Here is a 16,071-nt window from a genome sequence, read left to right on the forward strand (position 1 = left end):
CGAGCTTTTTTCGTCATTGTTTCTCATGGATTCAGCAAGCTCTGATACCATATAAAATGGTACCAGAATGTGATGCTAAAGAAAATTGAATTGCAGTATCTGCTTTGAGTAGCACCTGAAGAAGAGAAGGAAGAATTGAGAAGGGAAGGAGAGAGAGAATGATGAATATTCAGTGATTGATATGAATGAACATTCATGACAGTATAAGGAATGGTATACACTATTTATAGTTATAAAAAGAAAAAAAATTAAATAATCGAATTCCTCTAACATAATTTCATTACTCCTCCTCTAACAGAATTCCACTACACCATTAATACTAACCAACGTGTCTAGCTGTATAATTCATCTACATTTCATTTTAATTTATCAGCATCAGTATTTATTTTATATCATATAATAGCAATGGTCTATGATCAAATGCAAAGTCCTCAAGGTATGTGATTATAGCGATATCATATTTTTGTTGGAGCATGGTTGTGATTAATCCACTGTCAATTCTCTTTGACTAATCCTTTTTTATAGTTTCTATTTTACCACATAAATTTATCTCCCACATAACCCATATCTATGAGACCTCCTCTATTGATGAAATTGTAGAATTGCTGAATCGATTGAGTAGTCTTATCTCTATTACCTTCCTTTTCATTTGCTGGAAGTATGACGTTAAAATCACCTATGATCAGATACTTATTACCCATGTTGCGTATTAAATTAAGTAGAGCTTCATAATATTCATTTCTATGGTATTCTGCGCTATACATGTAGCACCTAGAACTTCTCATATAATCTGTTTTTCTTGATCTAATACTGTGAACTGAATATAAAACTCATCGATGCTCTTTACTTTAACATCAGTACTGTTTTTCATGCTAAGACTAGTCCACCAGCTAATCCTCTTAGTTCTACACAATACACATCATTATAGACACATTCCTTTAACTTTCTCTCCACAAACGAGGTTTGATTTCTCGTTTTGCAAGGAAAAATCTCATCGGGGGTGTAGAATTTTCTAATCTCTTGTACGTTGTAAATTAATAGGAATTTTTTCAAACCCCGATAGTTCCACATGAGCATCTTCATGGCTCGTGAGGTGCCTTTTGCGAGTAGACACCTTCTTCCCATTCATCATTAAAACTCACAATCATTCTTAGTCTTTTCCCTTAAACTCCATATCTCCCTGTTTCTTTTTTGTTTCAGTTATCCGTAGCAACTTCTCTGTGCTACCATTTTTTCTTGCTAATTGTTTGAACTTTCTTCTTTTTTTACGTTCGCTTCCTTTACTAATCTCACCACTACCCACACTAAACAAACTCAACTCATTTGTCCCCTCTCACTCCTTTCCTCCATTTCCATACTTCTCTGTGGTTGAAAGTGAAGGATAGTTTGATGTAATGAATGTTTAAAATTGGTGTGTATTTTGGTTTGTGTTTAAATGGTAGTTACTATTTTCATATTGGGTTGAGTGTTTTGATGAAAGGTTATTGTTGGGTGTTAAGGATAATGGGTATTTTGGATATTGTTTGGTTGGTTCTATGGTGGGGTAAAGTGCTTTGAGTTTGGTTGATGTTGCTAATTTAAGACTGAGAGCTGCGAAAAGCTTTTTAGTAAGCTAACTAGGGTTTTTTTTTTTTTCATTGTATATGCGTTTTCTCCTTTCATTCCTCCATGGTTAAGATTATAATTCTCCTTATTTTTACCGTCTCTCCATCCAATTTGGTCTGCTTTTAGATTTTTCCTCCATTTTATCTCCATTTGATATTTTTGTGTTGACTCTTCTAGGTATTTACTACAATTTCTTGATGCATGGCCTATGAATCTACAGTAAATGCAGTATTGGCCTAGTCTTTCATATTGTAGAGAAATCTCAGAAACATATTTGTTGGGACTAGCTATTTTCACTACACTACTTCCGATAGATAGCAGCGGTTTTTAACAGCCATAGAATAGATAGTAGCGGTTCCCAAACCGCTCCAAGATAGGGTGCAACAAAACCCTTAGTGGCGGATTTTAGGAACCACTAGAATAACCGTTGCTAATAAATATTTTGCCGCGGATTGATTTTGCATCAGTTTAAACCGCTGCCAAAAATGAAGATAGGCCGACTTATCATTCACGGCGGTTATTAACCGCCACAAAATTTCAACGGCTATGATAAATTATTTCTATTTTAGCGGCAGATTCGTAACTACCGCCAAATGATATATTCCCGTTTTTTTTAAGCTGAATTTTTTTATATATAATCAATTCTTTAGTTCCTTTTACGTTGTGTCATTAAGTGTGTTGCTTTAATTTAATAAAATAAATAACAATCAATCAAACTAAAAAACAAAAAGCAGAACAAAAATATATACGCAAAAGACAATATATATAACTTGATAGTTTGTCGAAGGGTTTTTGTTATATCAAGGTTAACTCTAACCTTAATTATTCTATCCTATCTTCCTTTCATCACACACCTACCAACATCAATTATTTCTCCCAATCTTTCACCAATCTTTTTTGGCCGTCTCCTTATTTTGCAGTATTTAGGTATATTCTACATTTGTACTTAAACTAAAATTCTGGTATAATCTCCTTCCTCAATTTTGTCTAAGGGCTCCATCTCTTCATGTATATCATGAATTGTTTGAAGAGCCATGGAGAACTCTGTTCCACTCTGATCACATCAGCCTCTTTACCAGAAAATAATTGAAAAATATTATCCCCGTCCGTCTTAATTCTGAACCCTTCAAGTTGGTTCCAGATCGCATTGAAGGTTGCCTCTATGATTCTTATGTTAAAACTTCTATCTGCCATTAATTTGCCAATGAGACTCCTTAAGCAATTAACCACACCCGATCGGATGTCCTCCTCCTCTAAAACCTCTACTTTCTCCTTGTCATTACTAAATACTTCATGATTTTGATTAAAATTCCTATTTCGATTCCCCTGAACCTCCCGTTCCTCCATACTTTTGTTTTTAAATGATACACTGTTGTTGAAAATTTCGCTTTCTCACTCAAAATTTGGCGACTCTCGCTAAAATTCGGATGCTCTCGCACACAATGACGAAAAATGACACTAAACCCTAGTAGCTAGGGTACACTTATATAATATAAATTTATTATTCTTCTTGCAGCATTAAAATTTACTTATATGATATGATACTTCAAACAACCCATGCACGCATTGTGCATCAAGTAGTGCACGCCAAAAATATATACATTTTCATGTCATATAGGTAGTAGTACTTCAAAATTGTTTGTAAAACACAAGATAGAGTTAGTTAGCGAGAGCTGAAGATAGACATAAAGATATAATAACGTCGTGTTTATATTACTAATAATCTTTAATATTTATACATGATGAGACAAAAAAAATTAAAATAAAAGCACTCTATTTCTATGTTAGCTATGAATAAATTAAGTGAATTATGTACTGTCAATATTATCTATATGTATTTTTGTCTCATTGTAATCAATTTATTTCTAAATAGTAACATAGGGACCATAATAGAGAGAGGCTAAAGTCTCAATTGCAGTTTCTGTTTGTGTATATGTGTTGGCGATGGTGTGCTAATTAAATGTGTATATATTAGTTCTAGCGGGGTGCACCGACCTGCACCTTTTTATTAAGACTCAATTAATTTAACTTTTTCTTTCATTCTTTTAATTTTTCATGGAATATACTAATGCAAATAATATATATATATAATTTATATTAGTATATTCTATAAAAAATTAAAGAAATAAGAGAGAACGTTAAATTAATTGAATCTTAATAAGAAGGTACAAATTGGTAGAGCTAGACCATATATATATATATATATATATATATATATAAAAGAAAATAATGCACATAATAATTGACTTAAAAAGCTAAGGTTTGTAAAGTGTGCTCCCTTAAGAAGAAACACATCATAATTGATCTATATGGTTGAATTGAATTATTCTGAGTTCAATAAAATTTGAACGTTATTAACTTCAAAAGAAAAAAAAAAAAAGCGCACAATATAATATTTTTGTAGTTTATAGCATGTTAATCCTCCACACATAATATAATATAAAAAAAAATTGTGGCAGAAGTGTTGCTTCATCATAAGTTAGCTAGATGTGTTACTTTAAAGATGGTTTTTACAAAAAGGATTTTTAATGTTAGAATCTTTTTGAAGCTTCTAATTTTACAATTTAAGATTATATTCATAAAATTTGTAATACTTAACCATGAGAGTAACTTAATAATGATAATAATTTAATATCATCATTTAGAGTGTAAATATTTATAGGTGAGTGGTCTAATAATATTAAATTAAATAAATTCTGATATTATATTAAAATTAAGATTGAGTGAGCCTAATTTAATTCTAAAAATTAATTTATAAAGTGAGAAATATCTCACACTTATAAAATATATAAAAACCTTACTTTTAATAGATATGAAACTTATTATAATAATATGCTATTATAAGTCCAATACTTTTAATTATCATCTTACGGCAAAAAAATTTTGATATAGAAACAAAATAAGTGATATATTTTAACATGGCAATTTTTTGTGTTTTTTAAAATTGTGGGAGTACACAAATCGGACTCTCCGATTTGTGTTGAAAAAGTTGACAAAAATTCAGAGTACACAAATCGGAGGGTCCGATTTGTGTTAAAAAATTGAAAAAACTCAGAGTACACAACTCGGACCATGCGAGTTCTTTGGTCATGAAATTTTGCTTCACAAATCGCATGGTCCGATTTACAGCTGATGGAATTTGAATCTGAAACATGGAATTCGGACCCTCCGTTTTGTTTGTTATGGGTAATTTTTTTTTTCATTGTGAGGAACACAACTCGTAGGGTTCGAGTTCTGCTTCTTCTGAGCCCACAACGAGGTGAAGCACCCCTCCTCCCCATACGCGACTTCAACACTTCTTTTGGTTCCATATTCAAATTAAAAACGTCTCATCTTACAATGAGTGCAATATAAATAATAATAATAAAAAAAAATCCCTGCATGCTAAACTGGAATTCAAGTTGTTGGCAAACAAGCCCCACATAGGCCCAAAAAAAGGGGAAAGTATCCTTGTGCTTGATATGAGAGAATACACACAACAAATTAAAGGAATACACAGAACATATAGTCCTCCTTGTAATCTTAGACTCATTTTAGATGATAAATAATGTAGAGGAATTTATAATTTCTATTTTGTAATTTTTCTTGCCTTTGGGCTTTAAGCCTCATGTGTTTACAAAAAAAAGAATATGTTCATAAAATCTGAAACTTTTGCCTACATGCAAATCATGATGGAAAATTTTCTAATGTATCACAAAAAATTACAAGAATAATTAAGAGAGCATAAATCACTACTCTAGACTCACCAAATATATATATACACCTACTAATAAATTAAACTCTTACTCTTGTACGAACAAGAACAAGAATGTTGGTGTGATTATAGAAATACACTACGGTCTCATCACAATTATGCAAAGGAAAAAGTTTAGTAACAAAAAATTTTCAGCCATAATTAATCAAAATTTATATAATTTACTTCATTTATATTATTTAATAACAGTTTTATTTTTTATTTCACTCTCTTATAATTTTACTTATCATATTCTTATCAATTCTATTTATTAATGATATTAATTATAATATCATATTCTTTACTATTAGGCATTCTTGTAATCAATACTTAATATTCCTTTTATAATTTAATTTTTATATTTAAGAATAAATTAAATATTAATAATAATAATAATAATGAACGGTAATGATAATATACATTAATTGAGTTAATTACACTTGATTCTTTGTTTCCCTTAAGGCATTTAATATCAATTAATGAAAATACGAAAAAATCATTAATTCTTTGTTTCCGTTAAGGTATTTACTTGTACTTGATTCTTTGTAATACCTTCTATTAATTTAATTATGATCATTCAAAAATCATGACTATAATACCATTGCAAGCAGAATAGTGTACAAGTTAAGAAATTTTACAAAAAGTCGCGTTTATCGTTGCAAATAGTATGGCATTTGAATTCGACTTTAATAGTAGAAGATACTGATGAAGAATTTGAACAACAGACGGACTCACCCGACGAGGTTGTTGCCAGTCAACCAATTCTCGAGAATATGAAAAACCACACTAGCTTTGATGAGGTATGGTAATAAACTGATCTTTTTTTTTTGTGCTTTTATGTGCATTTATAATTATATTGTATACTAACTAAGTTCATACACATAACATTCATACGTACATATACATAACATCCATAATTACATACAACTAACATCTAAAAATTAAATTCATGTTTATTAGATATTACATCCATACACATTATTTTTTAGTTATTGCATATGTAAATATAAAGTTAACACAGATGTTTTTTAAATTTTATCATAATTGAATTTAAAAAATATCAAATTCTTAAATTAATTTATTCAATTGATAAATTTACACATAACATCTATAAATTCATACACATAACATCCATAATTTCATGTTAATAACATCCATAATTTGTATTCATAATATTTATAATTTCATACCTATAATGTTTATAATTAATAAATTTTTATAATTAATATTATCAAATTTTAAACTATACGTCTTATTGTATTTTTTAAATTATCTCAAATGTGTACTAATAGGCCATGATTTTAATCATTTTGATATTTTTATTTAATATTCATATATATGCTTATTTATTGATTTTAATATGACGAGTTAATAATTATTTTTTAAAAAATTATATTTTATATTTTATATTTTATTTTTTAATAGTTTATATGTAAAATATAAGTTGTATAGTAGAAGTTGTTAAAACTTTTTAATTTAATTTCCATAATTTTTGTAGAGAATTATTGCATTTTAATGTATAATAATGTGATTGAGAGATGTTAGGAATTTGATTTGGAAAAAACTGAAATTAATTTTGAAAAGAACATTAATGACTCCAAACATGTACTAAAATAGTAGGTGATAAGGAGATGTATGTCACTTGCTTATCAAGAGAATAGAAATTTTTATGTAATATTTCTATATTGTAATTATTTTTTGGCTAGCTAGCATCAGCCTTATGCAAATAAGAAGAGTTATATAAAAACATTAATGATGACGGCATATATAAAAATTGTAGCATGTAAGATGGGCTTTTTTTTTTTTTAATTATATCATGAGTGAATGAGGTACTCAACTTATGACTTGATAAAAAAAATTTATTATTATTAAAAAATATCTGAGTTAAAGAAAAAACTGTGATATGAAAAACTTCTGCAATGTGATTAGGGGGTGACAATGGGTAGGATAGGGTAGGGCTTGGATCCAATCCTAACTCTACCCGTGGGTTGAGATTTTTATATAAACTCAACCCTATCCTATTCACGGGTTGGGAATATCCCAACACTAATTCTACCCGCTCTTAACCCGCGGCTACCCGACCCTATCTGCGGGTTACAAAAAATACACAACATTATTATATAACTTGATGATAATTTAAAATAGAACTTATTTTTATGTAAAAAAATATTAAATTATCAATTAATGATTTTCTTTTAATGGTTAAGGATCTTTTGCATTTAGTGAGAGGTCTTTAATTTAACATCCACTTAAAACATATTTTTATATAAGTATATAACATAAACATATATAGAGTGCGGGTTGATCGGGTAGGGTTGATGCTCAACCCGCACTCAACCCGACCCGTACGAGAATCCTACCCGCACTATACCCTATCCGTTGCGAATCGGGTTAGCAACCCTACCCGATCGGATGGAATCGGATTAGGTACCCATGGGTATGGTACATATTGCCACCCCTAAATGTGATCATGATTGTATTTTCAAAAATAATTATTATCGTTATGATAAAACCTAATAACCGGCCTAATCATAGAAATAATTACACTATTTATTAGTACGTACTTTTGACCAAGTCTACTATATGACGATAAGTTTTTTTGAAACAGAAGAAATTTAATTTCGTATGAAAACAACACCAAACTTATAAATGATTATTAGTTGCTATGCAATTTCTCTCAAACCCTCTTTTGGGTAAAAAAAAAAAAAAAATTACTGCCATAAAAATACTCCATGTTTTTTATGCCCTATGGTCTTTATTAGTTATTAGAGCAATGCTTGTTAAAAAATGCAAATTCTCTTAAAAAATATTTAACTCATCAATCATTTTATCTAATACAAGGAATTAGGCGGAAATTATTTTTGATATTGGGGTGGAAATGGAGTTTTTTAGGATTATAGATGGATAAGGATGTTATTCTTAAATGTGAAACTTTTTTGTTTAAAATGTGGAAATCAGACTCTCCGATTTGTTTGGGAATAAAAATTGGACCCTCCGATTTTTGATTTTTTTTAAAAAAAATTAAAACAAACAAATTGGACCCTCCGATTTGATATTAACAAAATTTTAAAAACTAACTTACAAAATAATCGAACAGTCCGATTACTGAATCTCATATCAAAATAAAAATACATGTACCACCAACAGAATTGTATTACACACATTCATCTTTCGTAGTAAAATTTTTTAGCCGGAATTAGGTGGTACATAAATACTTTAGCTATATATCTTCTTGATCACAAGATTTGATTATGGGGTTATATTATTATTTTCTAATGCTAGATAGGCCCCTATGCTCCCCCTTGGTACTTTTATCTAGCATCATTGATAACATACCTATCCTAATTCAACACATACTTTATTTTTGTAGAAACTAGAAAAATAAAAGGTCAGCTCCTGCACTAATTGAATGAACACATATACTTATTTATTCTTTCTGTTTATCTACGGAAATTGAAAAAAGAATATATAACTCATGAGTTAAAATGCAAGAAAAAAAAAACATCAAATATAAATTCATATATATGTATTTTAATTTACCAAGCAGGGTGAAGCTGTTACTCATCATCATAATATAACGAGGAAATTAAAGAGGAGACCAAAATGATACCAAAAATGGACAAAGGAAGCAGCACTTGCTTGCAAATTAAGAAAAACCTAAAAGTAGAAATGAGGCAGAAAACTTGCCAAGGCCAACAAAAATAGATGAGAAGATAAAGCATAGAAAAAAATGATAGTTAAGAAAATAAATTTCCCAATTCTACTTATTGGATGTGGTACGAGTTGATACACTCTTTTATTATTCCACTTGGTATGTATGTCATCTATTCATTATTAGTTCATATATATTATATTTTTTGAAAATAACAAATATTATTGACATTTATGTAAAAATACGATTGTTATTAATTAATTGTGTATTTCAATTATTTTTAATTAATAAAATAAAAATATATATTTAATTGTTAAAAAAATACTAGTGTATTTATTATAAAAGATATAATTATAATATGTTTGATATTTTTTTATTGGTTGAAAAATACTTATGTTTTATATATGTAAAAAGGAGGATCCATTTGCATAAGTTAAAAAGAATTCGTATAAATAGTAAATATTATTAATTAATATATTTAACCAATAAAAATATAGATTTAAATTATTTTTAAGTGTTGCTGCTTTTTTTATAACTAAAAAAAATGAAATGAGTACATAATTAATGAGAACAGATTATATTAAAAGAAAAAAAAGGAATTAATGATGTGAGGAGAGATCCAAAAAAAATGTTATAATAATAAGGGAAGTCTGGTTTTAGAGCAGAGGCATGAATAATTTCGAAGAGTCTCCATCTCTGAAAGAAGGTCCAAAAAACAATCAAACACAACCAACACCATTTCCAAACCATCTTTGATCTTTCCCCAACACAAAAACACACACTCTCAGTTCTTCACTCCCTCACTCTGCGCGGGAACTTCTGTCTTTTTCTCTTTCTCTTTTCTATTATTCATTTCTTAAATTCCCAAACAACATAATCAGTTAAGCACACATATACATACAGCATTAAATGAACTATTTTATTAATAAAATTTCTAAACGTGTTTGTTAAAAATATAAAAAAAAATGATGCAATAAAATGAATTTTAATACATTTAGTAAAAAAAATTATTCTTATAATTTTAACAAGTTTCTTTAATATAGATTATGAATAAAAAATGATAAATAAGTAATTGAATTTTTATTTATTGCTAAAATAATGAAATTATTTATTAAATTCAATTAATTATAAATAAAATTTTTATAAAAAGAAAATATATAAACTTGGCAGGAAGAGTTTTTTTACAAAAGTTAAAAGTTTATTAATAATTAAATTTAATAAAAGTTTAATTATTTTTATTATAAAAAATTAAGAAGCTATAATAAAATTGAAGGAAGATGTGTTAAAATTGTTTAGAGCCGCGTTTTTCAGAAGCAGTACAATCATGACACCCCTCTCTAATCATGCACTTACACCTCTCTCTCTCTCTATATCTCTTTTCACTTTTTCTTCTGTTTCTGCCTCTTCCCAACTTGTCAATATGACACATCAAAGAGCAAAATAACAACGGTGCTGGTGCCTTCATTCAAATTAATTAATTAAAAACAATAAATGAAGTTGCAAGAAAAACAATAATTAAAATAATAATAATAAGAAGAAAAAGAAATTAAAACAAAGTGAAGAGTCTCATTCAGGGCAGTTCCCACACACTCTCTTGACTTTTTAGTATTTTCTCCTTTCTGTTGCTACTTTTCATCGTTTCGGATGTTTGCTTTTGCTTGCTGTGATCCTCTTCTCTTTGTGACTTTCCCTTTTCAAGATCATGCCACCAATAACAATAACAACATCAACATTTTACATTTACATTTTACCCCCATTCAAAACCCTTTTCAGACAAACAACAATTGCTATCACAACTACAAGTACAAAACCTCTTCCCTCAATCAAATCAATAACCCACACTTCATTTCCATTCTACCTAGCTAGTTCAACTCCAACAATGCTTCCTCCTTCTTCTTCTTCTGGTTCCTTCCTCATCTAATTCTCTTCCTCCATTCCATTCCATTCCATTCTCCCAAGAAAAAAAACAAAGACTTGTTTTTTTTTTAATTTTTTAGCTGGGCCCATTTGACTATAATGGGTGACAAGGGAGACTCATCCAAGAAACAACCACAACAATCTCACCACCCTAAACAGCAGCAGCAGCAACAGCAGCAGCAGCAGCAGATTTCATCTTCTCCAAAATCCCTACCACAAGCTTCTGCTGAGGAACCAATATCAGAAACAAGGACAATCCATCACCAACAGCAACAGTCACCAGTTGTTGTTGTGAGTGGAGCAACTCCATTCATCTCATCAAGCCCTCTCTATGTCTCAAGTGGTGCAAGTTCTTCACCCTTTGAGCAGCAACAATTTGAGGCACTGAATGTTACCTCAAAGAGGCCAAGGTATACTGGACAATGGAAGCTTCTTCCATCACCATCCTCACAGCAGCATCAGAAACAAATGGCGGCCATGCTCCCAAGCGAATCAAGCCCTTCACCATCAGCAAATCCACCACAACCCTTACAAACATATGCTGCTGCTGCAGCAGCAGCGGCTGCATCATCTTCATCAGACACAGCATCATCTCCAAGTCACTCACCTATGCCTTTGCTCTCAGGTGGTTCTGGCCATGAAGGGAGCAAGCCAACATCAGAAGGAGAACAACCACCACAGCAACTTCATCACCAGCAACTAAGAAAAGGGAAGTATGTGAGTCCAGTTTGGAAGCCTAATGAGATGCTATGGCTTGCAAGGGCATGGAAAGCACAGTACCAAGGTGGTGGCTCTGAAGGTTCATCTTCAAGAACAGAACAACAGCAAGAATTGGGAGGAATGAGTAGAGGGAAAACTAGGGCTGACAAAGATAGAGAAGTAGCTGAGTTTCTTCAGAGGCATGGGGTCAGCAGAGATGCTAAGACAGCAGGGACCAAATGGGATAACATGTTAGGTGAATTCAGGAAAGTGTATGAATGGGAGAGAGGTGGTGAGAGAGAACAAGTTGGAAAGAGCTACTTTAGGCTCTCACCATATGAGAGGAAGCTTCATAGGTTGCCAGCTTCCTTTGATGAGGAGGTTTTTGAGGAGCTTTCACAGTTCATGGGGTCCAGAATGAGGTCCTCCTCTCATGGTGGCGGCAGAGGTGTAGATGATGGTAGGACAGCATCACATGCTGCTGTTGCTACAGTGAGACCTCTGCCACTGCCTCCACCTAGGCCTTACAAGGATGATGATCTTCCTCTCTCAGGTTTGCACAGTAAAAAGCTATCAAAAATTAAATCTTCTTTGTATTATTGAAATGGGAAACGAAAATATATGTTCATAACAATAATAATAATAATAACAACAATAATAATAATAATGATGATAAAAATAATAATAATAAAATGAACTTTCAATGCAGCAGTTGAATAATTCTCCCAAGGTTTTCTTTCTGTTCTACTATTTATTTTTTTTGTTTAATTTTTGTTCCCTTTTATGGAATGAACAGTGGTTTAGGAATACTTACAAACAGTTGAAGGGCACGTAATATTCACTGTGATTCTCTGACTGCTACAACCACCACTACTGTTCTTTCTTCTCATCCTTCTAGAAAAGAATGTGTGCTTTTACAAGGGGATTTTGTTTGGAAGATGATGAAAACGAAAGCAAAGTTTTAAACTTTCTAACAACCCATATCTCACTTTGTGTCATTCTTCTTTTGCAGCCAGGACAACAAAGCAATTGGGTGGTAATGAAGCTTTCTTTCATGGTCCCAACAGAGGTAGCTTATTAGGGTTGGACCCTCATCAGCATAATTTATTGGACATTCAAGGGACTTCGTCTTCTTCATCTTCCAGAGAGCTGAGAAGAATTGGGAAGATAAGGATGACATGGGAGGAATGTGTGAGCCTTTGGGCTGAAGAAGGTGAAGTTCATAGAGGGAGAGTGAGGGTTCAAGCTTCAAGCTTTTTGAATGCTGATGAACTCACTTACTTCGATGAATCCATGGTTCCATGTCTCATGGAGTCCTTCGAAGATGGTCCCCTAAGAGGTTATTCGGTTGATAGATTTGTTTCGGGTCAGCAAGTCAAAGTTTTTGGGAGAAGAAAATCGTCTTCTGCTTCATCACCTCCTTCTTCTGGTAATTAACAACCTTAATAACTAATCATTTTGATTTGTTCTATGATGTTTCAATAATGCATCATCAACATACAGGTTTTAACGAAAGACTTCAATTTCCATCCAAATCACCTTCCATAAGATGTGAGTTTTTTTTTTTTTATTTTAGTATATACTTTTTGTTTTTGACCCTATTTCTTTTCATTAGTCTTTCTAATTTCTCATTTGATGTGATGATGAACAACTGGGACAAGAAAACCTTTTTTTTTGGGATAAGTTTATTATTCTTTAAAAAATGTTTTGTAATATTCATTTCTAAATACATTCTTTTTTAATTATTAATTATTGTTCAATTGAGTATTTCATATCTCTTATATTTTCTCTAACTAAAAGTATATTCAATATATACAGTAAAAAGGATATAGAGGACACACATGCATGTTATTCTTTTACATTCAAAATAGTTTACATTCAAAATCTTGATGAAGTTTTTTTACTTATTCTAGTCTATTATTGAATGAGAAATCAGAAGTCTATGTAAGTTTTGTGAACCTGTGTCATATCTTCTCTTTTTGTAAATAAAATGAATTTAATTAAAAAATCAAATAAAAAAAATATAAACTAGTTCTAAAAAAACAAAATGTACATTTAAACATGCACTAAAAGGTAGGATAAGTATATTTTTCTCAAAATTTATAGTAACAGATTGAATATTGAAATTGAAGATGGAATTGATGATGCATCAGCATAACACAATCCTATTTAGATAAGTACAATAAGTGATTGACTTAACATGCACTTATAGTATGTATTCCATTAAGGTAGAGAGTATATATATAGAGAGAGAATAATAGTTGAATATGGTTTGGGTTGGTGATGCAGCAGCGAATACTACAACAACAGTAGAGTTTAGGGACCCAAGTGAATACTACATGGAATGTTTGCAACAGAGAATAATGTCATCACTACAACAACACTCACTTCCAACCTTATTCGAATTGAAACGCTACTTGCAAGAGCCACCTCCACAAGACTTACGCTTCCCACTCCGTAAACAGGTTTACGACGACTTACCACCTTCCAAAGACCTCTTCTTCACTCCTTCAACTCACCCGCCTTTCTTGGATTCTAGAACCTTCCTCTACGACGTCGTTTCCCCTCTCATCAGATCCAACAACCCTACCATTCTCCCATCTTCTAGAGACTCCTTCATTCCCCTTTGGGACCATTGCATTAACTCAATTCTTTCCTTCTTCTGTAACCAAGATTTCATTCTAATCAGAAAGCCAACACATACTACTTCTACTGCATTGCAAGATCAATGGCCCAACGTTACTGGTTTCGTTAACAACTATTGCTTATGGCGAGGGGAAGAAACCGATCAACTACGAGAGGGACAACAAGATCCGTCTTCCACCATTGTTGAGAAGCTTCTGTGGACCTACGCGGATCTACCTTACATTCTCGGCTACTACGCCATTGGAACCAAGGTAACACTCTGCGCGCTAAGTAGGTCAACGCAATCAGACCAAGGAGAAACGAGAATCGTACGAACGGATCTACAACAACTTAACCTAACTACACCTACAGAACGAATCAAAGCTTTGGTTCCGTGTTTCAGAATCGCTACACTGTTACCGTTACTGAGCAAGATCTGTAACAACAGCAAGGGACTCGGGATCTTCACGTACAGCGATTTCGAGAGATTTGACCACGGAAACGGCGTCGTAACGGAGATGACGCCGAACACATGCACTAGAATGTTCTCCGATAAGAGAAAATGGCTGGCGGCGAAGGAGGTTTACGAGATCTTGAAACACCGAATCCCTCACGCGGAGACTCTGGTTCAGTGTTGCGAAAACGACATGAGTTTAGTGTTCAAGCCGAGAGGTTGCAGAACGAAGCCTTCAAACTGCGAGGAGTTAGTTGAGGCGTTGAAGTGCGTGACGAAAGCGCTGGTGGCGCTGCACGACTTGTCGTTTATGCATAGGGATTTGGGATGGGAGAAAGTGATGAGGAGGAGTGATAGTAGGGAGAGGGAGAGTGAGTGGTTTGTGTGTGGGTTTGAGGAGGCGAGTGGGGCTCCGGAGCTGAACAGGCGCGTGAGAGTTGGGAGGGAGGGGGAGTGGGCGCCGGAAATGGAAAGAGGTTTGCATTCCGTTAAAGTTGATGTGTGGGGGGTTGGGTGGTTGATAAGGACCTGCGGTTTGGTGGTTCCCAAAATGGTGAAGGAGTTGGAGAGGATGTGTATGGAGAATAATCCCGAGCATCGCCCTACGGCGGCTGACTGTTATCACCACCTGCTTCAGCTTCAGTCGTCTCTCTCTCACCACCAACCGCCTCCTCCTGCCGCTCATTTGATGTGATTCGTTCATTTTCACTCATCAACTCACTTCTATTCTTCTTTGTTATTATGCATCTATTTTTCATTGTTTTTTCTTCTTCTTTTTTTTAAACATTAGGATAGTTTGTGTTTTATTTTTTAAAAATAATAATATCATTTTTATTCATTTTTAATGATGCATGATTTTTCGGATTATTTAATAATCTATTGCGGTTCTTCATTATTTTTTACAATTAATTTTTACTTTATTTTATATATATGTAGTCGCTAGAATTAGCCCATAATAGTTGTGCTTTTCATTGCATAATTTTAGTTAAGTTATTAATGTTAAATTATATGATATTTGATAGTTCAATTTATATAGATGTATATAATACATCTTTGTATTGATGCTGTTTTATTAATTTTAAATTATATATTATAATATTTTTATAAGTTCTTAAATTTTTTATTTATGTTGTACAAATGTAAGGTAACTTAATTTGTTTTATCTTATCATTAATTGAGCTTAATTGTGAGGCCAGCCATCCAAGTCTCAACCCACATAATCATTTGTGTACTTCAATAAGAATAAAGAGTGTCATAATTTATTGTGTGATAATACAAATTTGAATTTTTTTTATTACTATTATATATACACTCATGAAAAGGTTATGAATTTTGAGAGTCCAAGCTAAGTTTTACAAATACTCTATAATGATAGCATTTTCATCT

The 16,071-nt window shown here is 32.0% G+C and overlaps 1 protein-coding gene across 1 annotated transcript; it reads left to right on the forward strand.

Moving 5' to 3' along the window:
- Positions 1-10,857: 10,857 nt before the first annotated feature.
- LOC112749401 (uncharacterized) lies at positions 10,858-15,793 on the forward strand. Its single transcript, XM_072217337.1, has 3 exons — positions 10,858-12,159; positions 12,619-13,035; positions 13,917-15,793. The coding sequence occupies exons 1-3, from the start codon at positions 11,007-11,009 to the stop codon at positions 15,377-15,379; spliced, it is 3,033 nt and encodes a 1,010-aa protein (XP_072073438.1). The 5' UTR covers positions 10,858-11,006; the 3' UTR covers positions 15,380-15,793.
- Positions 15,794-16,071: the final 278 nt, after the last annotated feature.

This window comes from Arachis hypogaea, chromosome 15 (assembly GCF_003086295.3).
Source record: "Arachis hypogaea cultivar Tifrunner chromosome 15, arahy.Tifrunner.gnm2.J5K5, whole genome shotgun sequence".
Classification (NCBI taxonomy): Eukaryota; Viridiplantae; Streptophyta; class Magnoliopsida; order Fabales; family Fabaceae; genus Arachis; species Arachis hypogaea.